The sequence below is a fragment of the Mirounga angustirostris genome, unplaced genomic scaffold (genome assembly GCF_029215605.1).
Source record: "Mirounga angustirostris isolate CCGP_5_RB_7025 unplaced genomic scaffold, mMirAng1.0.hap1 SCAF_1, whole genome shotgun sequence".
Classification (NCBI taxonomy): domain Eukaryota; kingdom Metazoa; phylum Chordata; class Mammalia; order Carnivora; family Phocidae; genus Mirounga; species Mirounga angustirostris.
Genome location: NW_026991709.1, coordinates 215743894 through 215770413, shown reverse-complemented (window position 1 = coordinate 215770413; position 26520 = coordinate 215743894). Strand labels below are relative to the sequence as shown.

At 56.5% G+C, this 26520-nt stretch overlaps 2 protein-coding genes across 7 annotated transcripts in view; both read right to left on the bottom strand.

Annotated features, from left to right (window-relative positions):
• The window catches only part of SHC2 (SHC adaptor protein 2), a 34176-nt gene extending 19625 nt beyond the window's left edge, over positions 1 to 14551 (bottom strand). For all 6 annotated transcript variants that reach the window (XM_064574000.1, XM_064574005.1, XM_064574009.1 and 3 more), the window contains exons 1-2: positions 13996 to 14551; positions 1323 to 1393 (exon numbers count right to left, since the gene is read on the bottom strand). In XM_064574000.1, coding sequence (XP_064430070.1) covers positions 1323 to 1393; positions 13996 to 14460 — 536 coding nt within the window. In that variant the 5' untranslated portion in view covers positions 14461 to 14551. The remainder of the gene's footprint in view (positions 1 to 1322; positions 1394 to 13995) is intronic.
• A 1277-nt stretch (positions 14552 to 15828) lies between these two features.
• On the bottom strand, positions 15829 to 25317 carry CIMAP1D (CIMAP1 family member D). Its single transcript, XM_045863528.3, has 4 exons — positions 24622 to 25317; positions 22911 to 23018; positions 19550 to 19663; positions 15829 to 17622 (listed from the first exon to the last, which is right to left on the bottom strand). The coding sequence occupies exons 1-4, from the start codon at positions 25130 to 25132 to the stop codon at positions 17138 to 17140; spliced, it is 1218 nt and encodes a 405-aa protein (XP_045719484.2). The 5' UTR covers positions 25133 to 25317; the 3' UTR covers positions 15829 to 17137.
• Between the last annotated feature and the right edge of the window lie 1203 nt (positions 25318 to 26520).

Below are 26520 nucleotides of genomic sequence, written 5' to 3'. Positions count from 1 at the left end.
CTAATCCCCCGGGGGGGGGGACCAGAACTTCACAGGACCCTAAAGGTCAGACCACACCAGACCCCCAAAAATGCTGGTGCCACGAGAAGAAACTAGACCCTCACATCCAACCAGCAGGAAGGTAAAACGGTGCTGCCACCTGGAAACGGTCCAGTAGCCCTTCAAACAGTAAGACATGGGGTCACCGCACAGCCCAGCATCCCCTTCCCACATCCGGGTAACATGCACAGGAGAAATGAAAACACACACCCACACAAGACCTGTTCATAGCAGCACACATCATGATAATCACCAACAGGTGGAAGCCACCCAAGGGTCCACTGACCGGTGAACAGATACACACACGGTCCCCCACGCGTGGGAGCGACCCTCGGCCGCGGACAGGAGCCAGGCGCCCACACGCGCGGCCCCGGGGACGGACCCCGAGCCCACGACGCTCAGGGAGGGCGCCAGACACGGAAGGCCACACGGGGTGTGAGTCCACGTGGGGAACACGTCCAGAACAGGCTCATCCACAGACAGGAAGGGGGCTCGTGGGGGCCGGGGGCTGGGGAGAATAGGGGGTGACAGATGGGGACAGGGTTTCCTTTTGGGCTGATGGAACATTCTGGAATTAGGGAGGGAGTGGTTGCACAGCTCTGTGAGGAAACCAAAACACATCGAATTGTGCACTTTAAGTGGGTGAATTGTTTGATGTGTGAATTACATCTCAGTAGAGTGTTTCTGTGTCTACGGTGAAAGGACTAATTCAGTTTTCACATGCAAAAAGATGTCAATCCTTTCTGTCTCAGCCCTGGTTGTAGCCATGACTCTTCATGACTCTGCTCCTGGCAGCTCAGAGCATCATGAGATCAATGTGCTTTCTCTGCACCAAAAAAAGCACGGACAACAGAAATGCTATCCCCGCCCTGGACAGGCTCCCAGCCCCTTCCAGCCCTGACCTGAGTCCTAACCGGGAACCAGCCAGCACCCGCAGGTCCCACGACCTGCTGGGGCATCTCCCAGCACCCCTGTGGGACCCACACACTGGGAGGGACCAGGTGTCATCTCTACCTGACAGAGAGAATCCAGGGTCTGAGGAGCAAGGGCACCTGGAGGGCGGGACAGAGCTGGGACTCAGACACCATGTGCCCCACCCCAAGGCCCTCCTAAGTCCACGCCACACTGTTCCCCAAGCTGTGCGGCAGGAGGGAATGTCACTGTGCCTGCCATCCTGGGTTCCTGGGGCAAACTGTCTGAGCCGCCTCTCCGAAACCTCCCATCAGCCCTCCCCCAGCTGCTCCGAACCCCCAGCCCCACAGCAGCCGGTCTCAAAGGCTCACCTGGTCACCTGGGTGCGGGTGTTAAAATCCAGAGAGCGCATGGAGCGGAGGACTTCAATGCAGCCCATGTACTAAGGGAAGAGAGAACGAGCGGTTAGCAGGCAGGCCCCAAGCCCCAGCCCAGGAGAGCCTGGGTCGGGGGACAGGTGAACCCAAGCCCTTCCTCCAGCAAGTGCTTCACTCGCATCTCTTGCCCCCACTGGGCTGGAGCCCTGTCCCCTGTGCTCGACCATGTCCAGCCTTGCTGCCTCGGGGCCTTTGCACCTGCTGTCTCCTTGCTGCTCCCTTTCCCATCGACGTGCAGACTGGTTCCTTCCTTATCTTCAGGCTCAGCATCACCTCCTCAGAGCCGCCTTCCCTGACACTAAGCAAGTTATTTCCTGGTTGATCCCTCCAGGCTCAGTCATGCTGTTGGTCTAACCATCTGCTGCTGTTTGTTCTCGCTTTCTGTTCCACTAGAGCAGGAGCCCAGGAGGACCAGGATGGTGACCAGGATGGGGATGCTGTTGCTCACTACTGCAGCCCCAAAGCCCAGCACAGGGCCTGCAGGCAGATGGGGAGGAAACCATCTGGCCCATGAAACCCAACGCACTGACTACCTGACCCTTTCCAGGAAACGTGTGCTAACTCCTGCCTGGGCCGCCTTCGCCGCAGAAAGAGGCTTCAGAGCCTCCAAGAGACGATGCTGAGGGACAGCAGAGGCAGAAACAGCCTGCAGAGCTCCCAGCCTCTGCCAAGGGAGGGGGAGCAGGGGCCAGCCCCGGGCCAGGAGCCTCGCTCCAGCTGGTGTCTGGGTGCTGGGGGGTGTCTGCACCGAAAGCACGCAGCGGCCCCACTCCTATGCACATGCGCAGTATGCGTGTGCAACGTCCAGAACGGGCAAGTCCACAGAGACCGAAAGGTGGTTGGCGGGTGCCAGCAACTGGGGGAGGAGCGGGGAGGGCGGCTAACGGGACGGGTTTTTCTGGGACGAGGGAATGTTCTGGAACTAGAGAGTGGTGACGGTTGCACGACCTTGTGAATGTACTAAATACCATTAAATTGTGTGTAGACTTCAAAATGGGTGATGGTTGGGGCGCCTGGCCAGCTCAGCCAGTGGAACATGCCACTCTTGATCTCGGGGTTGTGAGCTCAAGCCCCGTGCTGGGCCTAGACCTTACTTACAAAATAGAATAAAATAAAATAAGATAAGATAAAATAAAATAGATAAAATATAAAATACAATAGAATACAATAGAATAGAATAGAAAATAAATAAAATGGTTAACGGTTAACTATTGTAAATGTTACCTCAATTTTTAAAAAACCTAGACGAACACACACTTTGACCTTGAAACTGCATTTTTAGGACTTTACCCCACAGACACATCAGCCCCGGGGCTGCCGGTGTGTGCAAAGTCACCATGTGGGGTGGCCCATGTCCCGCCCTCTCCACAGGGCTCTGAGCCTGCAGCACTAGAAGGGGAACAGGTGGGCAGGTGTTTGCTGCCCCCAAGCAGCCCCAGTGCGTCAGTGCCCACCCACTCCCTTTTCCCCCAAGCTCCCCCTCGTGCTAGCCCCAGGGGCTGGTCCCCTATACCTGGCCCTCCTCTCTGAGTCCTGCCCCTCAGGTACACCTTTTGCACACACCCTCCCTTCCTGTGGGGACCCGTAGCACTGAACAAATTAGCAAGAAATTAGAGACACCCTGAAACACAACACATCCAGTTTTGTGAGATTCAATATATGACCCCAGTTCAACTGGAATTGCCATTAAACAATGACTATTTTCTTTTATTTTTTAAGATTTTATTTATTTATTTGACAGAGAGAGACACAGCGAGAGAGGAAACACAAGCAGGGGGAGTGGGAGAGGGAGAAGCAGGCTTCCCGCTGAGCAGGGAGCCCGACGCGGGGCTCGATCCCAGGACCCCGGGATCATGACCTGAGCTGAAGGCAGACACTCAAAGACTGAGCCACCCAGGCGCCCCATGAATATTTTCTTAGTATAAGTATGTCCCAAATAGTGCATGGGGCATACTTATACCAAAAATTATTGGTGTTCATTGGAACTTTTCATTTAACTGGGTGCCCTGTCTTCTTGCTAAATATAAGCAAATCATGGTTCTTGGAATGGAAGAGTATGCATTAGTAAAAAAGACAAGAATTTTTTAATGTATTTATATGAGATTATCTCCAAGGTCTATCATTAAGTAGCAAAAACAAGGTGTAGAACAGAGGTCTTGGTGAGTCACCATTCATGTGGACAAGGGGTCAAGAAGGAACACGTGCACACATGCATGTAAATACAGTGTGTGTGTGTGTGTGTTTGCACGAGCATAGATGAATAATTCTAGCAGGTTACAGTGGGTGCTTCTGGGAGAGAAACCGTATGCTGTTGACAGACTGTAAACATGTCCGCAAGTCATTCCTCCCCCCATCCAAGCCCTTGGATTGGCCACGGGACTTTGGGCCAATGGGATGTCAGCCAAGGTGACACAGTCAAGGTTTAAAGGGCACTTGTGCCTGGAGCTTGTCCCCCCACTGGTCTCAGGTCCCTGCAATCCTGCCAGGCCAGCCTGCTCCATTAGGACAGACATGTGGCCCATCCCCATCATCCCAGCTGACACTGGCCAATCGCCATGTGAATGAAGAGACCATTCAGCCCCAGCTGACCCACAGAACCACAAGAAATAATAAATGTTTGTTGTCCTGCACTAGATTGTGGGATGATTTGTTACGTGGTGACTGCTAACTGAGATAGTGACCAGATGAAGAGTAGGAGCAAGCCAAGCAAAGACCCAGGCAAAGGGAATGACAAGTACAAGACCCAGAAGTGAGAGCAAGCATGGAGAAGCCACAGACTCACTCCAGTGTAGCTAGAGCAGAGAATCAAGGAGCAAAGAAAGATGACAGGACATAAGCAAGGAGGTTGCAATGCCCTAGGGCTGTGATGAGGGGCTGGGTTAAGCTGGGGAGCCATGGAAGACTTTTAAGTAGGGGAGTGAACAGATCTGTCTCACCTTCTCTTGGATGGATGATGGATGGATAGATGGATGGTTGGATGGTTGGATGGATGGGTGATGGATGGGTGGGTGGACAGATGGGTGATGGATAGATGATGGATGGTTGGATGGATGGGTAATGGATGGATGATGGATGGATAGATGGATGGATAGATAGATGATGGATAGATGGGTAGATGGATGGATAGATGGAGGGATGATGGATGGATGGATGAAGGATGGGTGGATATATGATGGATGAATAGAGAGATGACAGATGGACAGAAGGATGGGCCATGGATGGACGGACAGATGGATGGGCAAATGGATGATGGATGATGAATGGACAGATAAACAGGTGACGGATGGACAGAGGGATGGATGGGTGGACGGATGGTGGATGGGTGGACGAATGGATGATGGATGGACAGATGGACAGATGGATGGGCATGGCTTATATGCCAGGCATGTGTTAGACATGTGGGACCTCAAAGGGAATTTGCTGTGGTCCCTGCTCCCAGGAGTGGATTTTCTCACTGAGAGGACAGCTTTGGTGGGACGCTGGCTGCCCAACAGGTATCATCCCTCTGGGTGTGGCATCTGTGCAGTGGGTGTTGGTGTTCTAGGCCCAGGGTGAAGGGTTCTGATTCCCATACCACCCCCAGGCTCACCCCAATTAATGTCCAGCCCTCTCTAACTGCTCCAGTGTGTCCCCAGCCCCTGCTTGGATGAAGGGTGGGGTGCGCGACTTAACTGCACTGGAGAGATGGGGGCTCACACAAGAGGGGATGCAATGGGGCCACCCCGGAGGGCTGGGAACAGGGACTGAAAACTCAGATGCTGATGGGGCCAGGCAGGGGAGGCTAGCAGATGGTCAGAGTGGGCTCCTGCACCCACAGACAATAGTACCTACTGACCACATAAGCACGCAGGACAAATTACCTCTCTTGATGCTCTGTGCCCACGCCAAAGTGACAACTGTGACCCTCAGGAAACGCAGGTCCAAGGAGGCTCAATAAAAGTTACGAGCCTGTAGGTGGCAGAGGCAGGATTTGAACCCACACCCTCAGGCTCTGGAGTCCCACCAGTGCACGGCCAGAGGTGGGGGGGGGTACGTACACTGCATATTCCATAGCCAGAGGGGCCCAATGCTGCCAGACACCGGATTTTTTTAAAAAGACACCAGAAATCCAGGGCTTTTGTGTGAAACCTCCTAATTTGTAAACATTGACCAGAAATTGAATTTTTACTTTTAAATAGACAGCAGGGGGAGAAGCTCAGAGGTCAGATTCAGCCCTGGGTCTGCCAGGGAACATGACCTCTGCCCGGGAAGCACAACCCACCGGACACCAGTTGTGGTGGGTTGGATGCTGGCCTCGCTTGAAGGGTTTGTCCACCTGCTCACCCCCAGAGCCTGCGGATGGGCCCTAAATCCAAGACGGGGGTCCCGGTAAGATGCAGGCGGAGCTCAGAGTGACCCATCTGCAAGCCGAGGGCCCCCGGGCACCTCCAGGACCTGGGGGAGCCTGGACAGGATCCTCCCTTGGAGCCTCAGCAGGAGCCCGCCACGCAACACCTGCGTCTCAGACCTGCAGCCTCAGGGGAAGAAGACTCCGCCGTTGATTTAAGCTGCCCAGTGTGCAGTGACTTGTTACAGCACCCAGGACACTGATACAGAAGGTCAGGAGGAGACCCCAAATGGCTCTGTATCCCACCTTCCCCTTTTCACACGTGGAGGTAGAGGCAGCCCAGAGCCCAACCTAGAATGCTACAGGGAAGGAGCTGATCTACACGTGGGGAAACTGAGGCCCGGAGAGGTGAAGGGACGGAGCTGAGCTCCGGCAGCAGGCCAGGCTAGATATCTGATGAGCACCCTGCTCTCCAAACTCCCAGCAGGCGAGACCCTCCAACACCTGTTGACTTCCTTACGTGTATGGCCCAGACTATTACTTGCTTAACATTCTATTTTAAGTAGACTCCATTTATAAACATAACTGGGTTGGGGCACCTGGGTGGCTCAGTCGTTAAGCCTCTGCCTTCAGCTCAGGTCATGATCCCAGGGTCCTGGGATCGAGCCCCGCATGGGGCTCCCTGCTCCGCGGGAAGCCTGCTTCTCCCTCTCCCACTCCCCCTGCTTGTGTTCCCTCTCTCACTGTCTCTCTCTCTGTCAAATAAATAAAATCCTAAAAAAGAAAAAAAACATAACTGGGTTTATTTTTTAAGGAAATGGCAGGAAATGACTCAAGTCTTCATCAATAGATGATCAGACCCATGTAGTGGGTCAACCACGCACTGGAGCGTCCCTCGGCCACAAACAGGAGCGAGGCGCCCACACGCACGGCCCCGGGGACGGACCCCGGGCCCACGACGCTCAGGGAGGGAACCAGACACAGAAGGCCACGTGGGGTGTGAGTCCACGTGGGTGACACGTCCAGAACAGGCTCATCCACGGACCAGAAGGGGGCTCATGGGGGCCAGAGTTTTCCTGACAAGCACTAGAATGAACATGCCATGATCATAATGGGAAGTGTCCGTCCAGGCAATTTCTGCTAGGACAAACCAGTGGAAGTTTGTAGGCAACCAGGATGTTTGCACAGCCTCTAAATCCTCCTCTCCAGGGAAGTTCCAGAGTATGGGGATGCGGGGGGGGGGGGGGGGGACTCTGCAGGTGCCTGGGGCAGGGCAGGAGCACGGCTAGGCTAGGTCTGCGGTGGCCGCGCTCCTGGTGAGCAAAACCAAGTCCTGCCATGAACTTGAGACTCCGGTACATGCTTTACATTCATTATCCCTCAATTCTGAAGGTCTGACCCCAAATTAAGAGGTACCTCCCCACAGAAACTTACTACTTATAAAGGAGACAAAGGTCACCCTAGCCAGCGCGTGGGTCTCCTGGGCCCTCTAACGAAGCAGCACAACCGGGACAGCTGACAACAACGGGACTTTATTGTCTCCCAGTTCTAGAGACCAAAGGTCTAAAATCAGATGTGGGCAGGGGGCACTCCCGCTGGAGGCTCCAGGGCAAGGCCCCAGCTTCTGACGGCAGCGATGGCCCCAGGCCCTTGCAGGTACACGCTCGACTCTGCCTCTGTTGTCACATGGCTTCTCCCTGTGTATGTGTCCACGTTTCTCTCTCTTTAGAAGGACACCATCCTGTTAGATTTCCATGCTCTGGGGCGGCTGGGGGGCTCTGTCGGTAAAGTGTCTGACTCTTGATTTTGGCTCAGGTCATGATCTCAGGGTCATGAGATGGAGTCCTGCTCCTGGCTTCACGCTCAGCGAGGAGCTGCTGGAGAGTCCCTCTCCCTCTGCCCCTCCCCCGCTCTCTCTCTCTCTCTAAAGATTTTCGGTCCATCCTAATCTAATAATCTAGGACAGCCTCATCGTCACCAGATTATATCTGCAAATAAAGTCACATTCTGAGGTCCCAGTGGCCATGAAGTGGGGGGGGACACCATTCTTACCAATACACCAGGTGACCCAAGTTTCCAGAATTGGTATCAGGACTGGCATCCATCCCCCCCTCTTGCTTTGCTTAATGGGGAAGACACAGCACAGCCCTGTGCTTCCTGCCCAGGATGCACAACCTGAACCCAGTCGTGAGCAAACACCTGTCGGACACCAGCCAAGAGAAAACTGCAAAATCAACAGTGCACAGGGTACCCCGCTCTTCGCACTGGGAGTCTCACATTCACACCACAGTCCTAGGTCCCTCAGGACGTCAGAACATCCTGCCGGGCGTTCATGTACGTGGAAAACCCTGTATGATCATCATGCCTCCAATCTAACTCACTTCACCCATAACACGAGGCATGTGGGGCAATTTTTGTTTGTTTACTTTCTAACTGTGGTAGAATACACGTAAGAGTCACCATCGTAACCATCACATGAAGCCCACTCACACCATCCTGCAACCACCCTCACCCTCCGTCTCCAGAACGTCCCATCTCCCCACACGGAGACTCTGTCCCCGTGAAGCACGGACTCCCCACCCCCACCCTCCGTCTCCAGAACGTTCCATCTCCCCACACGGAGACTCTGTCTCCACGAAGCACGGACTCCCCACCCCCACCCTCCGTCTCCAGAACGTTCCATCTCCCCACACGGAGACTCTGTCCCCGTGAAGCACGGACTCCCCACCCCCTGCCCCATCCCTGCGGGATGTGTCCTTCTGGGTCTGGCTCCTCTCGCTGATCCCCGTGTCCTTGAGGTCCTGCACGTCGTGGCAGGTGCCGGGGTCCCTTCCTTCCTGAGGCTGGATCATGTTCCCGCGCATGGATGGACCATGCTGGGTGCATCCTTCATCTGTGGGTGGACACTGCGGTGTTTCCCCCATTTTTTTGGCCTCTGTGACTCGTGCGGCTGTGAGCACGGGGCTGTGGGTACCTGTTGGGGTCCCTGCTTTTACTCCTTTGTACACCCAGACGTGGGATGACTGGGTCACATGGGGTTTCTGTTTAACTTTTCTGGACGGTCTTAATACACATTGAATCGTTACCAGGAGTTGTGCACTAGGTTAGGATATCACGTTGCCTACAGCAAATCCAATGGTGTTTGAGTTGCTGGAGTTACGCCCTGTGTCTAGGGAAGCTTCTGCCCACCCCCCTGTGCGTCTACAGGAGTGAAGTCTACACATCTACATATTGAAACATATCTTAAGTTATTATGCATTGTTGTCATTGTGTTTCTCCTTTTTATTGCTGCTTTGTTACATCATATCAATTCTCAGGGGAAATAAATGTGCAGGGAGGTGTTACATATATATACATTTGAAGTTCGCTTCGTGGTGGAGGGTTATGAAATACTGGGTATAAATAAGTAGCAGTTAATCCAACAGGACTACAAGCAGTTGTCTTAAACTGGTGGTTCCCAAACATTAACGGATGTTGGAATCACCAGGAAACGTTGATTGCTGGGCCCACCCCGAGTTTCTGACTCAGCAGCTCTGGGGTGGAGCCCAAGAATGGGCATTTATAACAAGTTCCCAGATGTCTGGGCACCACACACTGTTCAGCATTGGTTTAAGCCAATCTGGTAATCCCATCCCCCTTGCTATGAATGGATTTTGCCATTTGGAGCCAATGAGGTGTGGCAGGGTGGGGTGGGGGGAATGGTGGACAGTCTCTTACAAAGAGAACTAAGGAAGGGATAGTCTTTTTCTTCCAGTGTACATGGTTGGATCCATGTGTGATGCCTAGTGCTGTGGCTGCCATTTTGTGACCATGAGGGCAGCTAAGCCAGCATGCTAAAGATGGCAGCACAAAAAGATGGAAAGACCCAGGTCTTTAAGGATGTTGTCAAGCCACTGAATTAAGTCATCCTGGAGACACCCTACCCCTTGCTTTGAGGAATAAGCTGTATTTCAGGTAAAAACATCTCTACTCAGTTAACCTCCCATGGTTCCCTTGCATATCACCAGCATATGAAAACCACACTTCAGGAAAAACTGAGTGACACAGAGTCCTGGTCATTTCACTGACATGTGTGCAGGCTTGAGCTCCATTCCCTCCCCAGCCAGAACCAGTCCACCTGGCCAGGGTCACTGTCTTTCTGTGCCCCACTGCACCATGAGCAGAGCTGGGCACACAGCTGAGAAACTTTCGTTCACGGAGAGCTTGTGAGAGGGCATGAGTGAGGGCACCTCAAAGAAGCAGAAAGCTCTCGGGGCGCCTGGGTGGATCCGTGAGTGACGCATCTGTCTTCGGCTCACGTCATGATCTCAGGGGTGGGAGATCGAGCCCCACATCGGGCTCCCTGCTCAGCGGGGAGCCTGCTTCCTCCTCTACCTCTGCCCTTGCTCATGTGCTCCCTCTCTCCCGCTTACACTCTCTCAAATAGATAAATAAAATCTTTTTTAAAAATTTAAAAAGCGGAAAGGTCCTATCAGTGGAATTTTTGTGAAAGGGGAAGTCCAATGTGTCAAAATGGTATGAGTGAGAGGAAGACAGGACTGGTGATCCACAGAGCTTGATGCAAATTCTGGCTTGTCCACAGTCCGGGTTCACTTTGTTAACAACAAAATTTTGCTCAGACATCCACCCTTCAGAAAGGTCAGAAGATCGGGGACAACTAGAGCTGAGCTGTCCAACAGGGCAAGCACGTGTCTCGTATGACCACCTGAATTTAATTTAAAATTAAGTAAAATTAAAATTTAGTTCGTTTGTCACACTAGCCACATTTCAAGGGCTCCGTGGCCACATGGGGCTACCATATTGGACAGCAGAGATCTCCAACATTCCATCGCCTCAGGAAGGTCTTTGGGCAGTGATGATCTAGGTTCACCACACAGCTGGTTTAGGCAAAGTTCACCGGACACAACTCTGGCCAATGAGACATGAGGGGAAGCTGGCTGGGCACTTCTGGGAAAGGCTCCCTTACTCATGAAAGGACCCCACGGGAAGAACGCTCTTTTCTGTAGGATGGTGGGACAGCCAGGAGAGGACCTGGTCTGAGAGGGAAGTCAATGTCAAGGGTGGCGTACTCGTCTCCTGGGGTGGCTGTCACCCCACAGATGGGGCAGCGTGGAACAACAGAAGCATATTCTCTCACAGTCTGGAGACCGGAGACCTGAGATCTAGGTGTTCAGGGCTGGAAACCCCAAGGAGGGTCCTTCCTGCCTCCTCCAGAGCTTGGCAGTCCTTGGTGTCCCTGTACGGCAGCCAGGTCACTCTGTTCTCCGCCCCCCTCTTCACATGGCCCCCTTCTCCAGGTGTCCTCACACAACTTACAAGGACACATTAGATTCAGGGCCCACCCTACTCCAGCATGACCTCTTCTTAATTATATCTGCAAAGACCTTGTTTCCAAACAAGATCACGTTCTAAGGTTCCAGGTGGACATGAATTTGGGGGGATGTTATTCACCCCAACACAGATGAACAGAGCCTGGATCCATGATGAGGTCACCGAGCTGCTGAGTTAAACAGCCACAGAGCTGCCTCCCGGGGTCTCTTCTCACGTGAGAAAATGGACATCCTGTACCTCAATGCTCTGAGTGCGGTTTAGGGTGATGCAGCCGGAGACATCTCATCTGTAAAATGGGTGGGCAACCTCAGGGTTGTGAGGATAATGCACACCGATCCACGCACAGCACTCAACTGTGCGCCTAGAACTCAGACACCAAATTCCCGTCTCTGTCTGCCAGGGCTCCGCCTTCTCATCTCAAACAGGGATCATTCTAGGGTTTTGTGAGGCTTCCAGGCAAACAAAGCAGAGGACCGAGACTGATTCAGACCCCATGGGGCCCAGGTCAGGGCCCTTCATCTATCAGAGACACCTGCGGGCTCCATCTCCACAGACGTGTCCCCCCTTCTCTCCACCCCCATGTTGCCCTGGTCCAGGTCATCTCTCCTTGCCCCCTCCTGGGTCCCTCCGCGGCCCTTCTAGCCCTCACCCCCACCCCATTTCCACAGAGCTACCAGAAAGACCCTTTCAAAACTTCAAACTCCACCCTTTGATCCCTGCTTAAAACCACCTACACGCAAACTTGCCCACAAATCTCTTATTCCTCTCCTTCTCTCCATAAGCTCCAGACACATGGGTCCCCTGCTGTTACCCAAACATGCCAAGCTCATTCCCTGCCACTGGGCCTTTGCACTTGCTGTGCCCCTGCCTGGAACTCTCTTCCCTAGTTGTTTCGTGTCTGAGGCCTCATGGTTTCAGGTCTCAGTCTAAATGTCATCTCCCGAGAGATGCCTTCCCTTACTACCCCTGCTGAAGTAACCACCCAGTTGCTTACTCTGGCATCACTTTATTTAAATTTCTGCATTTTAATTTAGCACCTGCCAAGATCTGCCATTTATTTGTTCTCTTCTGTATTTACTGTCTCTAGAATCTAAGCCCGGTAAAAGCAGGGACCAGATCTTCCTTATTTCCCACCAGGTCGTCAGTGCCCGGCAGGACGGGCATGCATTTGATATTTGCTGCGTTGACAAAAAAGTCATGATCATGGGAATAACCCAACAGCCTGCACCCCGCAATGCAAGCATCTGAATTCTGAACATTCTAAACCCCCCGTACCCACAGCCAAGGGGCAGACTCGGCTTCCCCGTGCTTGAAGTCCACAGAACCATCCATGAAACATCCTTGCTACAAAGCCATTCCTGAACCCAGTCAAGCCAGGAGACCCATTGCCAGGATTCAGGAAAAGAAAGGGCAAGGCACCAAGTTAAAAGATGCCACAAGAAAAGGGCCAGATCCCGGGTGTGGGGCAGTCCATGGCCCTGGCAAGTCCATGGTTAGGCCTGAGGCTCTATGCATCTCCTAGGCTCCCCTGTGATACGATGCTCAGACCCAGACCACGCATGGAGGAGGGAGGGTCGGGGGGACACTCAAAATGGCGACACTACCAGGGACACAGTACTGTCCTGGAGTTGCCATAACAAAGTACCACAAGCCGGGCAGCTTACAACCATGGGAGGTATGCTCTCCCAGCTCTGGAGACCCAGAAGTCCAAAATCAGGGTGTAGGCAGGGCCACGTACCCTCTGGAGGCCCCAGGGGATGGTCCTTCCAGCCTCCTCCAGCTCCTGGGGGTGGTAAGCAGCAACCCTTTGGGCCCCCAAGCCTGTGGCAGCATCTGCAACCTCTGCCTCTCTCCTCACGTGGCTTCTCCCTGTCTGTGTCATTTCCCTCTTCTGACGACGACACCAGCCTACTCCAGGATGACCTCATTTTAACTTGATTATGTCTACAAAGACCCTATTTCTAAAGAAGCCTGCATTTGTAGGTGCCCATGGACATGAATTCAGCAGAGGACACTACTCAACTGAGCCCTGGGAGAGACGGGACAGGAAGTGTTGGGGACAGTTGTAAAGGGAACAGACAGAACCAAATGCAAACGCATTAACTTCCAGGGTCCTGGTCCCAAAAAGCCAATCGAGGGGGTGTGAATCCTGCCCAATATTCGATGACATTTTGGAATCTCTGGTGATTTCTCAGACGGAACAATGAGCTGTGGGTAAGATGACCGCTTTCTTGGGAGACCGCGCGGAAGCACTCAACAGTCAGTGTCACAGGGGGAGCTTACTCTACTGGTTCGCCGAAAAGCACACACAGGGGTAGACATTTGCGTAGAGAAGGTAAAATGTTTACAGTCGTAGGTAGAGATACACAGGTGCTCTATTCGTCCGACTCTTCCGTCTGTTTGAAAGGTTCACAATAAAGCACCAGGATAAAAGAAGGTCCCTCGCTTTACACCCCATCCCGAGTCCCACAGTCTCCCATCGAATCCTGCGGTCTGGCTGGGCGCGGCCCCTTTCCAGATACCCCTTCCCCGCGCCCCCCACCTTGGCCAAGGCATCTGCAGGTTCCGACCCGGCGGTCAGCGAAGACGCTTTTTAATGGTGGTCGGGGGGATAGGATGCGCCCACCGAAGCCCTCCCCCCACCGACTCCTCTAGCAATACCAATGGAGAGGGAGAATGTTTCACCTGCGCATGCGTGTTCTCCACCCACCTGCCGCCCTCTCCCCGCCCCTCCCCACGTGACGCCGTGGGAACCCTGACCCCAGCACCGCCCCATTGGGGGCGGCCAGCGTCGCGCAGGCTGGAGATGGGGGTCCGGGGTGGTGGGGAGAGGAGTAAGGGTAGAGAAGAGAGACCTGGCTCTCAGGGTCGAAGAGAAGGGGGAAGGGGAGCCCCAACCTAGGAGTCCGGGGAAGATGTAATCCCAGGGATCCCGGCCGGCGCACTCACCCGCACGATGTAGGAGACCCCGGGCCCCAGGACCCTGGCGTCTGGGTGTAACCAGCCGTGCGCCGGCTTGTGGATGAAGCTGCCTTTGCGGATCCACTCGTCGGCGGCGGCGTCCGGGGGCCCGGCCACCCCCCGCGCACCGCGCGGTCCCCGGGCCCCGGCGGCCCGGCAGCGGCTGAGCGCGGGCAGCGGGCAAGGCGCGGCGCAGCGCGGCTCGCAGGCGCCCAGGACCGCCGCCGCCAGCGCTGGGACGCCCGCCGGGCCGACCGGCTCGGGCTGGGAGTCGGCGGCCCCCGCGCCCCCGGTCGTGCGCGGTGCCGCCGGGCCCCGGCCCAGGAAGCCCACAGGGGCGGCGAACTTCCACTGCGGCATGCGCGGCAGCAGCGCGCAGAAGGTGGTGGGCGCCTCGGGCTCCGGGGGCGCAGGAGGTGCGGGGGGCGTGCGCCCGCCCGGACCCTGCGTCATGGCCGCGGTCGCCCGACCGAGCCCGACCGGGCGCTGCGCCTGGCGCGGAGGAGGCCCTCCCCTCCGTCCCGCTGCCTCCCGCTCCCTCCCCGCCCCCCGGCCCGGTGATGTCATCCGCCCGTCCCAGCGCGCAGCCGCGGGGGGCTGCGCCCCTGGGACCCGGGCCCTGGGCGTCCCGGCGCCTGCAGGGAGGCTGGGGAAATTGAGGCCCGCTGAAGGCATGGACGCTGCCTCGGATCCAGCAGCCAGGGAGGGAGCAATGTTTCCAATCCAAGACCCGGACAGCGACCCCAGCTTCGCCCCCACCCGTTGCCCAAATTCCTTGAAGGACAGAGGTGGGAGAGACAGAAATCACCTGCCTTCTCCCGTTTTTGACTGGTGGGAAAACTGACGCCTGGAAAGGGGTGGGGACGCGGTCAGGGAAGGAGAGAGCCCCAAACCCTAAGGTCAGGCCCCTCCCTTCCCACTGTTCCACCTGAAAGGTACTTGAAAATTATGCCCTGCTCGGTTTCCTAATGAGGAAACACACCCAGAGAGGGGCACGCAGCGGAGACTCGGGCCCAGGAGTGTGGGTTGGGCTGTCTGGGTCTGGGAGGGAGGAGCGAAGCCCAGTCCCCCTTCTGCTGCTCTTCCCTGGGCTTCAGTTTTCCAGGCTGTAAGCCAGGGGCATGAGCTGGGGGGTCACGGGCTCCTCCTCTATTTCTGGGGAGCTCTGTCTGGCATCAACCCAACTGAACTCTTGGGCCTCGGCCTCTCAGGCCGGCCTGCCCCTCCGTCCGCAGCCTCTTTGTCCCCCACCCAGACCTCAAAGGCTGATTCCTTCTGCACCGAGGGTCGAGAGGCCACGGTCATCGCAGGACCCAGCCTCCTGGCCTCAGTCTCGACAGAGCCTCCTTCCCCTCCCCCGCCTGGGGTGGGGCTGACTGCCGGGAAACAAAGGGAGGGGGCCGGGGCGCGCGGGCAGGTGGGGAAGGAGGGGTGAGGCTGCCTGGAGCGGGATCGATAAATCAGAGAAATGAGATCACAGCCTGGCGGTGGCCCGCGAAGCCTGTGGAGGAGGAGGCGAAGCGGGGGAGGGACTCGCGGCGGATTGGCCGGCGTTGGGGTGGGGCGGGGGTCGGTGATGCTGCCCCAAGCCTGCGTGTGTCACGCTGGGACTGCTCTGGTGCATCTGCAGGGTCGGGATGAGAGGGTATATAGCGGTCAAGTCCTTGGGGTCTGCTGGTGGGGGGGCGTTGTCGGGGTCTGGAGCCTCCATCTGGGTTTGTGTGTGTTGTGTGTCTCTACATACATGTGGACCGTATGAGAGTTGGCCTGTTTGTCTACTGTGTGTAGATTTGAACATGTGTATGCATGTGAGGGGGGCATCTGGGTTCTCCTGAGGGGTGGGTGTGCATGTATGTGTAGGAGTTCTGGTGTGTATCCACCTACATAGGTAAAGGGGTGCATGCTCAAGTTTGGCATTTCCAGGCTGGGGGAAAGGGACAGAGTAAGGGTCATGCATCTCAGAACCCCTCTAGGTCATGCCTGAGGTGCCACCCCTGGGCCATCTCCTCATGGTGGCAGTCTGTCCCTCCCAAGCTCCTGGGTTAGGGTCTTTCTGGGTCAGGGGTTTATAAGACCTGGGCTTATCACACAGGAGGCTCAGTCACATGACACCATCCATGTGTTTCCTTCCGGTCCCTAGGGAAGCATGGCAGGAACAGAGCCCAATGGCCAAGATTCAAATCCTGGCATCAGAGAGACACAAGGGCTCACCGTGTGCCCTCAGGCAAGGGTCCAATCTCTCCAAAGCCCCATTTTCTCTCAGTAAACACTGACTGCCTCCTGAGTTGCTGTGACGTTTAAATGATCTTTATCAATATCTGAAACATGGTAGGCACCTACTGATGATGGAAATTAGAATACATTAAACTCCTATACATCCTTCAAAACCCAGTTTCAATGTCCCCTCTTCCAAGAAGCTTACCTGGCTTCCCCCATTCAAAGCCCTGGCTCTTACCCAGCCCTGGATCCCTCCTCTGGTCCCATCCAGTCCCCCAGGGGCTGCAGAATTGGGGGGCTGGATCTTAAGAGCAGCATTTAAGTCTCCTTCCTTTGATGTGGACAGCGGGTTAAATGCACTCACATGTGTGATGCTGACAGCTCTTGTACCACAGAGAGATTTATTGGCAGGCCCCTAGAGGGAGGGGTATCAGCCTGATTTGGGGCTGGGACCAGCGCAGGCAGCTGTGCTTCCTTGAGAAGCAGGGAAGAGCCCAAGTTTAGCAGAAATCCAAGCTGTGTTGGGGATGCAGGCCCTAGCAGGGTGGACACCGAGTTCTAGGACACAGGAAGTTCATCCCCAGCCAGCCGCTGGGGAGGGCTGGGGCTCTCCCTTTCTCTGCCTGGCCTGACTTGGCCTGGTGTGACCAGAAGGAAGAAACTGGGGCACTGGACGGAAGCTCACCCTGCACAGGGCCGCAGGGTCACAGCCTCCAGGGACCAAAAGAAGCAAGTGGCCTAGAAGGACCTCAGAATTCAGAAAAAAGGAGGAAAGAGGCACCTGCCCCCCACTTCTCCAAGCACCCCACCAGCCAAAGCCAGGCTCAGGAGGGGCCTGCCCACACCCCATGTGACCACAGAGGTAAACTGAGGCTCGGTCCAGGGGCAGCTGGGAGTCCTGACCCCAAAGGTGTCAGGGTGTGGTGTCCACACCCATGGTGGTAGCCCTTTTGGAGTGGCGGATGCCCATGGTGAACGCTGGGGCCCTGACTGTGGTCATGGTGACCTGCTCAGGTCTGTGGGCACCAGGCCCAGGAGTCTCCTCCGGGGGGCGTGTGGCACGGGGCCGGCCCAGCATGGTGAAGGCAGGCCGGCGCTGACGGTAGGTGTTGGGGTCTGGGCTATCATACTGGCCAGGACCTGGTATCTCAGCAGGGTCCTGAGGGGGGCGAGTGGGGGGTGTGCGGCCTGCTACTGTGTAGCTGGGGCTGCTGGGCTTAGTGAATATCTGGGAGCCCCAGAGGGAGGGCAGGATATAGGTGTTAGGGGCAGGGGCTGAGGTGTCCTGGAGCTGTGGTCGCAGGCGGGATCCCAGAGTGAAAGCCGGAGGCGTCCGGTGACGCACAGGGGCTGCCTTCTCTGGGCTGTAGGCCCCAGGGCCTGGTGTCACCTCCAGACCTGTAAGAATGAGACAGGAGGGTTGGCAGGAGTCCTCACCTGCTCAAAGACCTTGCATGGCTGCCCATTGCCCCTATGCTTCCTGGAACTCACAGCACTTCTCGAGCAGCCCTAAGGTATCTCTCCTGCTTCCCAGACCTCCCTGTAGAGTAGTCTGTTCCCTCTCTCTTTGTGGTTTTAGAGAGAGTGGGGCAGAGGGAGAGAGAGAGAACCTTAAGCAGGCTCCACGCCCAGTGTGTGAGCCCAACATAGGGCTCAATCTCAGGACCCTGAGATCATGACCTGAGCCAAAATCAAGTGTCAGATGCTTAACTGACTGAGCCACCCAGGCACCCCCCTGCCCCGTCCTCTTTTAAGCCTCCGGGCCTTTGCCCACACTCAACCTTCTGCCAGGCATACCTTCCATTTTCCCATTCCCACCTCCCAGGAGCTGCTTCTCTTCCTTCCAGACAGCCCCAAAGCCCCCTCCTTCCTGCTGCCTTTCCCACCCCCTCCTCCTAGGCAGAGCCTTCGCAGCCCTTCCAAGGACCTCCCCCAGGCTTGGGTCTTCCCCTCCAGACATGAGCACAGTGAGGTGGGATGGTCTTCACCTGGACCTAACTCTACCACCAGACTGGGGTCTTTTTTTTTTTTTTAAGATTTTATTTATTTATTTGAGAGAGAGAACACGAGAGGAGAGAGGTTCAGAGGCAGAAGCAGACTCCCCGCTGAGTGGGGAGCCCGACGTGAGACTCGATCCTGGGACTCCAGGATCATGACCTGAGCTGAAGGCAGTCGCTTAACCAACTGAGCCACCCAGGTGCCCCAGACTGGGGTCTTATAAAAAGCATGGGTATGTCAAATCTACTTCATCTCCTCAGCTTAATACATGTTTGAATGAATGAGTAGAAGGATGGGTGGTGAGTGGTTGGGTAAGGAGTGAATAAGTAGATGAATGGATCCATGGATATGTAGATAGTTGGATCAATAGCTGAATTGTGGATGGATGGATGGATGATTGGGTGGGTGGATGGATGGATCATGGAAGGATGAATGGATGGGTCATGGAAGGAAGGATGGAGGGAGGGAGGGAGGGATGGAAGGATGGAAGGATCATAGAAGGATGGATGGATGGACGTATGATGGAGGGATGGATGGAAGGATGGATGATTGGGTGGATGGATGGATCATGGAAGGGTGAATGGATGGATCATGGAAGGATGAATGGATGGATCATGGAAGAATGGATAGATGGATGGATGGGTGATTGGGTGGATGGATGGATGGATGGATGAAAGGAAGGATGGATGGGTGGGTGGATGGGTAGATGATTGGGTAGCTGGATAAATGGGTTGATGGATTGTGGATGGATGGATGGATGGATGGATAATATACATGGAGGGTGGATGGAGAGGTAGATGGATGGATAAATAGGTTGATGGATGAATCAGTGGATCAATAGATGGATTGGATGATTGAACAAGTGGATGGTTGGGTAGGTTGAATAGATAGGTGGGTGAATGGATGGATGGATGAACTGAAGGATCAGTGAGTGGATGAGCAAATGGGTGATAGGTCAAAAGATGAAAGGGTGGGTGGATGGGAGACTGGAATCAGGTCATTTAATCAGGTACGTCAGGTGGAAGTGAGTTGATTGGAGCCCGTGAAGGGGATTGCTGTATTCTCCACAGTCCCTACCATGCCCTTTGTCCCCCCCATGCCAAAGATGAGCCCCAGCTGCCCTCACAGCACCACATGTGCTCAGTGTCACTGTCACCCTGGCCCACTTCACGCATTCAGGTTCTCTCAGGGCCCCCAGCCCCTCCTCAGAGCCCCTTGATTTTGTCATCCAAAGACACTGAAGTTCCAAGAACTGGGTGAAGGGAAGGGAAGGAGAGGACTCTGAAAAGGCAGGGTCCTTGTGGAGCAGCACTGGTCAGATACTCACCCCGAGACTTGCCCCGGCCCTGCATGGAGTAGGCAGGGGTGCAGCTTCGGCCAAACCGGGTGACTTTTGGGTCCAGGAAGTAGACAGGCCCAGGGCTGGTGTCCTGTGGAGATGCTGGGGGGAGGAGCCCAGAGTCCTAAGGGCACATCCGATGCCCCCTCGACCCCGCTCAGTGCCCCTGGTCCACCCCAAGGCACTCCCACCCTCCAGACAGCCCCCAGCCCCACCTTGGACCACTGAGGCAGGGTTGCCCTGACCTAGGGGCCTGGGTCTCTGCCTTAACTTTGTCCTGATGAGCATTTCTGTGTCCTTGTGATCACAGCTGTCCCAGCCCTCAGACCAGGGAAGCAGCTGGTAGGTTGGTTGGAATTGCACGTACAGCAAGACTAGACCCTGAGGAGGGGCTCCTTGCATGCTTAGGCTTGTCCCTGGGTGGGACTGCGTGGGTCTCAGCATGGCTCCCTGTGAGCTGCATCTCTGCCTCGGTCTCCTCAGTGGCAGGGTGAGATGGAATGGTGGGAGGGTCTGTGGAGGGCGGCCCAGTGCGGGGCACCTCACTGCTGGGACCAGTCGCTGGGACTGATGTCACCGCCACTGCTGAGCCATAAAAGCTCGTGCCTCTGCGTGTCGTGGCTACGACACCAATTCACCGGGCGGCACGACACACGAGCTGGCACAGACTCACCGGGCGGCACGACACGTGAGCTGGCACGGATTCACCGGGCGGCACGACACGTGAGCTGGCACGGATTCACCGGGCGGCACGACACGCGAGCTGGCACGGATTCACCAGGTGGCACGACACGTGAGCTGGCACGGATTCACCAGGCGGCACGACACGCCAGCTCACGGATTCACCGGGCAGCATGACGCGCCAGCTCACGGATTCACCGGGCGGCACGACGCGCGAGCTGGCAGGGACTCACCGGACGGCACGACATGCCAGCTCACGGATTCACCAGGCGGCATGACACGCGAGCTGGCAGGGACTCACCGGGCAGCACAACACGCGAGTTGGCACGGACTCACCGGGCAGCACGACGTGCCAGCTCACGGATTCACCGGGCGGCACGACACGTGAGCTGGCACAGATTCACCGGGCGGCACGACACGCCAGCTCATGGATTCACCGGGCGGCACGACACGTGAGCTGGCACGGACTCACCAGGCGGCACGACACGCCAGCTCACGGATTCACCGGGCGGCATGACACGCGAGCTGGCACGGACTCACCGGGCGGCACGACACGCGAGCTGGCACGGACTCACCAGGCGGCACGACACGCCAGCTCACAGATTCACCGGGCGGCACGACACGCCAGCTCATGCATTCACCGGGTGGCATGACACGCGAGCTGGCACGGACTCACCAGGCGGCACGACACGCCAGCTCACGGACTCACCGGGCGGCACGACACGCGAGCTGGCACGGACTCGCCGGGCGGCACGACACGCCAGCTCACAGATTCACCGGGCGGCACGACACGCCAGCTCACGGACTCACCGGGCGGCACGACACGCGAGCTGGCAGGGACTCACCGGACGGCACGACATGCCAGCTCACGGACTCACCGGGCGGCACGACACGCGAGCTGGCACGGACTCACCGGGCGGCACGACATGTGAGCTGGCACGGACTCACAGGGCGGCACGACACGCCAGCTCACGGACTCACCGGGCGGCACGACACGCGAGCTGGCACGGACTCACTGGGCGGCACGACACGCCAGCTCACGGATTTACCGGGTGGCACGACACGCGAGCTGGCACGGACTCACCGGGCGGCACGACACGCGAGCTGGCACGGACTCACAGGTCGGCACGACACACCAGCTCACGGATTTACCGGGTGGCACGACACGCGAGCTGGCACGGACTCACCAGGCGGCACGACGCGCCAGCTCACGGATTCACCGGGCGGCACAACACGCGAATTGGCACGGCCTCACCGGGCGGCACGACACACGAGCTGGCACGGACTCACCGGGCGGCACGACACGCCAGCTCACGGACTCACCGGGCAGCACGACATGCGAGCTGGCACGGACTCACCGGGCAGCACGACATGCGAGCTGGCACGGACTCACAGGGCAGCACGACACGCCAGCTCACGGACTCACCGGGCGGCACGACACGCGAGCTGGCACGGACTCGCCGGGCGGCACAACACGCCAGCTCACGGACTCACCGGGCGGCACGACACGCGAGCTGGCGCACAAACACATCCCAGCTCCAGGCCCATGCGTCTGCTGCCAGTCCTACCGAGTCCCTTTCTCCTGGGGGCTCTACTGAGCCCCTCATCCTGCAAAGCCCAGACCACATGCCTCCCCCTCCAAGAAGTCTTCCCTGGGGAGCCAGCAAAGTCTACCCTGGCCCCCCATCCACCCCTGACTCCCCAGCCTGTCTGTCCCTCTGTCCCAGGATGTCCCTGGGGAACCCAGGCCGCTCTGGGCCAGAGGCGAAGTTCTTAACCCTTCCTTGGAGCTTCTGGAGTTTTGTTTCAGGTTGGGTTGGGATTTTTGCTGATTCTAAAGGCTGAGAAGAAGCTGCTGCCACGCACGTCCGTCAGCCACCCCCACCCCAAACCTTCATCTCTGTGAATCAAAGTCCTCGTGCGGGACTCTCCCCAACCAGGGCGCTCCGGGACCTCAGCTCTAGAAAATGGGGTGACGGAGTCTGTGGGCATTCATGTGAAGGGCAGAGTGTTGCTAGAACGTGGCAGCGATTCCACTAACAGGAATGAGCAGTGAGCTGGGGCCACGGCCACCCACGTTAGCGGCACTGATGGTGCTGACCCTCGCACACATCCTGACGCAGCTCTTCTGGCCAGGGGCAAGGTGGGTGATGCGGAAGCAAGGACCCCACTGACCAGGCCAGCCCCGCCGCCCACGGGCTGTCCGCACCACCCTGCCCTCTCCACAGCTGTCTGTGAGGAGCCCCGTCCTGCTGAGGAGACACTGAGGCTAGGACCCCCGTGAAGCCCATTTCCACTGCGCTGTCTAGGCACCAGGCGCTGATCCTGGCTCACGGACGTCTGCAGGCACCTGTTGGTTTCATGTGAGGACAGCTCTGTAAGGGGCATACTGTCACTGTTTGTGGGGGAGGACACTGGGGCACAGAGCTGCTGAGCAGCCAGTCCAAAGTCAGGCAGCAAGGAAGCCACGAAGCCCAGGAGACAGGCTCAGGGCTCGGCAGCACGCTGCATTCTGCCTTCCCTTCTCATCCAAGGACACAGAGGACACAGAGCTTCCCCAGGGTCACTCCGCAAGCGGGGGGCGGGGCCTCAGGGACCTAGGGGAGGCTCAGAGGGCCCCTCCCCCACCCGTCCAGCCCCCACCGGCACCCAATCTTACCGATCTTACTGGGGCGGGGTCTCCAGAAGAGGGAGTAGGCCGGACTGACCGCCCTGGTGCAGTCGTGGTTGATGTAGCCCACGGTGGACGGCAGGACGTATAAGCCTGGCCCTGAGCCTGCGACCAAAGCCCTCAGGTCACAGCCTGCAGCTCCAGACACTGACACAGGGGCGGGAACCCAGGGCCCAGCCCCTGAGCCCCCGCCTGGGCTGCCTGCCACCCACCATGGCAGGAGTGGGGGTGGGAGCTGCCCACCCCCCCACAGGGGGAAAGTGAGTGAGGGGCATTGTGAGTCAAACCTGAGTCAAAGGTAGGAGGGGCCACAGGGCCAGCAGTCTCCTCCTGCTGTAGGGCACATTGGGACAACCGAGGCCCAGACACAGAGATACACTGTCACAGGTGGGGAAACCGAGGCCCAGAACAGAGATGCATTGTCACAGGTGGGGAAACCGAGGCCCAGAACAGAGATGCGTTGTCACGGGTGGGGAAACCGAGGCCCAGACACAGAGATGCACTGTCACGGGTGGGGAAACCGAGGCCCAGACACAGAGATGCGTTGTCACGGGTGGGGAAACCGAGGCCCAGACACAGAGATGCGTTGTCACAGGTGGGGAAACCGAGGCCCAGACACAGAGATGCACTGTCACAGGTGGGGAAACCGAGGCTCAGACACAGAGACAAGCTGTCACAGGTGGAGAAACCAAGGCCCAGACACAGAGACAAGCTGTCACAGGTGGGGAAACCAAGGCCCAGACACAGAGATGCGTTGTCACGGGTGGGGAAACCAAGGCCCAGACACAGAGATGTGTTGTCACGGGTGGGGAAACCGAGGCCCAGACACAGAGATGCGTTGTCACGGGTGGGGAAACCGAGGCCCAGACACAGAGATGCGTTGTCACGGGTGGGGAAACCGAGGCCCAGACACAGAGATGCACTGTCACGGGTGGGGAAACTGAGGCCCAGACACAGAGATGCATTGTCACGGGTGGGGAAACCGAGGCCCAGACACAGATGCACTGTCACGGGTGGGGAAACCGAGGCCCAGACACAGAGATGCGTTGTCACGGGTGGGGAAACCGAGGCCCAGACACAGAGACAAGCTGTCACAGGTGGGGAAACCAGGCCCAGATGCAGAGATACGCTGTCACAGTTGCAGTGTTTGGTGGCCTCGGCAGGAACATCAGGGCCCCGGAGCCTAACTCCTGCTGTTTTGTTGCATACAGATGCAGGAAGCCAGGGCCAGGGCCTCACCGAGAACGCACGATTAGCCTCAGGTTGGGAATGTTCAGGCCCCTGCAGAACGTCCAGACCTTCAAGCCTCACACTCATCTATTCTCTCCTTGCTGCTTTATGTTGTTCAAGGTTCTCCTCACTGATTGATACACCAAAGACTTCTCATCTGTTTCGCCTCGCGTCTGTCTCCCCCACGAACCTCTGCCACTCTGTCGTTGCTCTAGCATCAGCCCCTGCCACGGTGCCTGCCCATGAAATGCTCAGTTCTTGTTGGGTGGAAGCCCACGCAAGAGCCAACGGAAATGTGACGTTCACACCCATCCTACTGGGAGGAAAACTGAGGTTTGGGGAAGGGCAAGGACTTGTCAGAGACTCCCACCTCCAGCTGGGCTCCCAGAACTTTCCAGAAGCCACAGCGGAGCTGGGGAGAGTAGAGCAGGGCAAGCTTCCACCACCACGGCCTCCCTCCTCCACAGCTGGAGCGTACCATTCTCCACAGTGTCCATTCCGCAGGACTTCCTCAAGTGGGTCTCCAGAATCTGGCACTCAGTGGCCCGCCAGCCCTGGGGTGCTGTGGTCAGCCGTGGATCAGGGCTGCAGCTGAGGGTCCCCATGGTGAGCAGGTGAGGAGCTGCAAGGAGCACACGGGCCAGGCAGCACCCACGCCTGGTGCCGTCTCCTCCACAGCAGTAGCTCTGGGCCGCAGGTCCCGGCACTGTCCTCAGTCCTTGCGGCTTGTGCTGATGTTGGCAGGGCTCTGGCCTCACCACACACCCCCCGGAGACTGCACAGACAGTCCCTTGTCCTTCAGCAGAGTCTTGGGGCCCTGGCCCTAGCAGGCCGATCAGCGGATGCTGGCCTGGAAGTGGGGCCAGGATCGAGTGTCGGCCTGGGGCTGGATAGTCCAGGAAAGAATCCTGTGTCAGCAGAGCGGGTCCCCAGGGAGCAGCCAACCTGGGCAGCCGGGGCCAGAGAAGGCTCCAGAGAGCCAAAGCCATAAACACAACACCTACAGCCTTGTAGCAGAAGGGACTGGTGAGGTCTTGGGCAGTGTGGCCCCATTTCTACAGCTGGGGAAACTGAGGTACAGCACAAGGTCATACAGTGAGTTTGCCCCTGTATGGGAATTGCAACTTCAGGCCAAGAAACTTGCCTACCTGCCTGCTTGCATTCCTTCCCTCCTTCTTCCCTTCATCCAATATGCACTTATTGAGCACCTACTGCGTACTAGGTTCTGTTTGGGTTGGCGGGACATGAAGGAATAGACAGATGAGGAGCTGATGTTCTCAGTAGGGGACAAAGGAAATAAACAATGAATTAATAAATGAGCAAATAGTATATAAGAAGGTGTTAAATGTGCTAGAAAACACAAGGCCAGGCTGGGAGCCCTCGATGGCAGTGCAGGTGCAGGCCAAGTGTTGGGGCAGGAGGACAGGTCACTGAATTGAGAAGGTGAAAGGAGAGCATGTCTTAAGGGAATGGCCGTGCAAAGGCCCTGGGGCAGAGGCAAAGATGGCAAGAGGGCAATGGCGGTCCTCCAGGACAACCCACGGCCTCCCAGAAGCCAACAGAGATTTACCCCCCAACTAGAGTTTATTTCTCTACCTGCACTAAAGGCAACCGCTGTGTCAGGCTCTAAGAATTCAAATTCCTATGTCTTCCATGTGTGTCGCTGTGTTGCCAGGCCGTTTTGCACTGTCACCTTTAACAGCTTTATTGAGTGACAATTCACATATGATGCAATTCACTCCTCAATGTAATTTTAATACATCCTATAGTTTTTTAACTTTTTAATCAAAATGTTAAAAAGTTCATGAAACGAGTCTGAAATGTTTATATTAGAAAAAAGGGGGGAGGGGCGCCTGGGTGGCTCAGTTGGTTAAGCGACTGCCTTCAGTTCAGGTCATGATCCTGGAGTCCCAGGATCGAGTCCCGCATCGGGCTCCCTGCTCAGCGGGGAGTCTACTTCTCCCTCTGACCCTCCCCCCTCTCATGCTCTCCCATTCTCTCTCTCAAATGAATAAATAAAATCTTTAAAAAAAAAGGGGGGGGGAGAAGAAAGATCTTAAAACCAGTGACCTCAGGTTCCACCTTAAGAAGCTAGAAAGAGAAGAATAAGTGGAAGGGAGGAAATCAAAGACATAATAGTAGAAATGCATGAAATGGAAAACTGTAGAAGGAATCGACAAAGCCCCTCCCCCCCAAAGCTGGTTCTTTAAAAAGATCAACAAATTTGATAAAGCTCAAGGTAGAATGACCAAAAAACAATGAGAAAGAACATAAATGACCAATATCAAGAATGGAAAAGAGACATCATTACAGACCCACACGCCTTAAAGGGATGATAGGGTCTATGTGAAGCTACCAGCAAAAAAACTCCCATCCT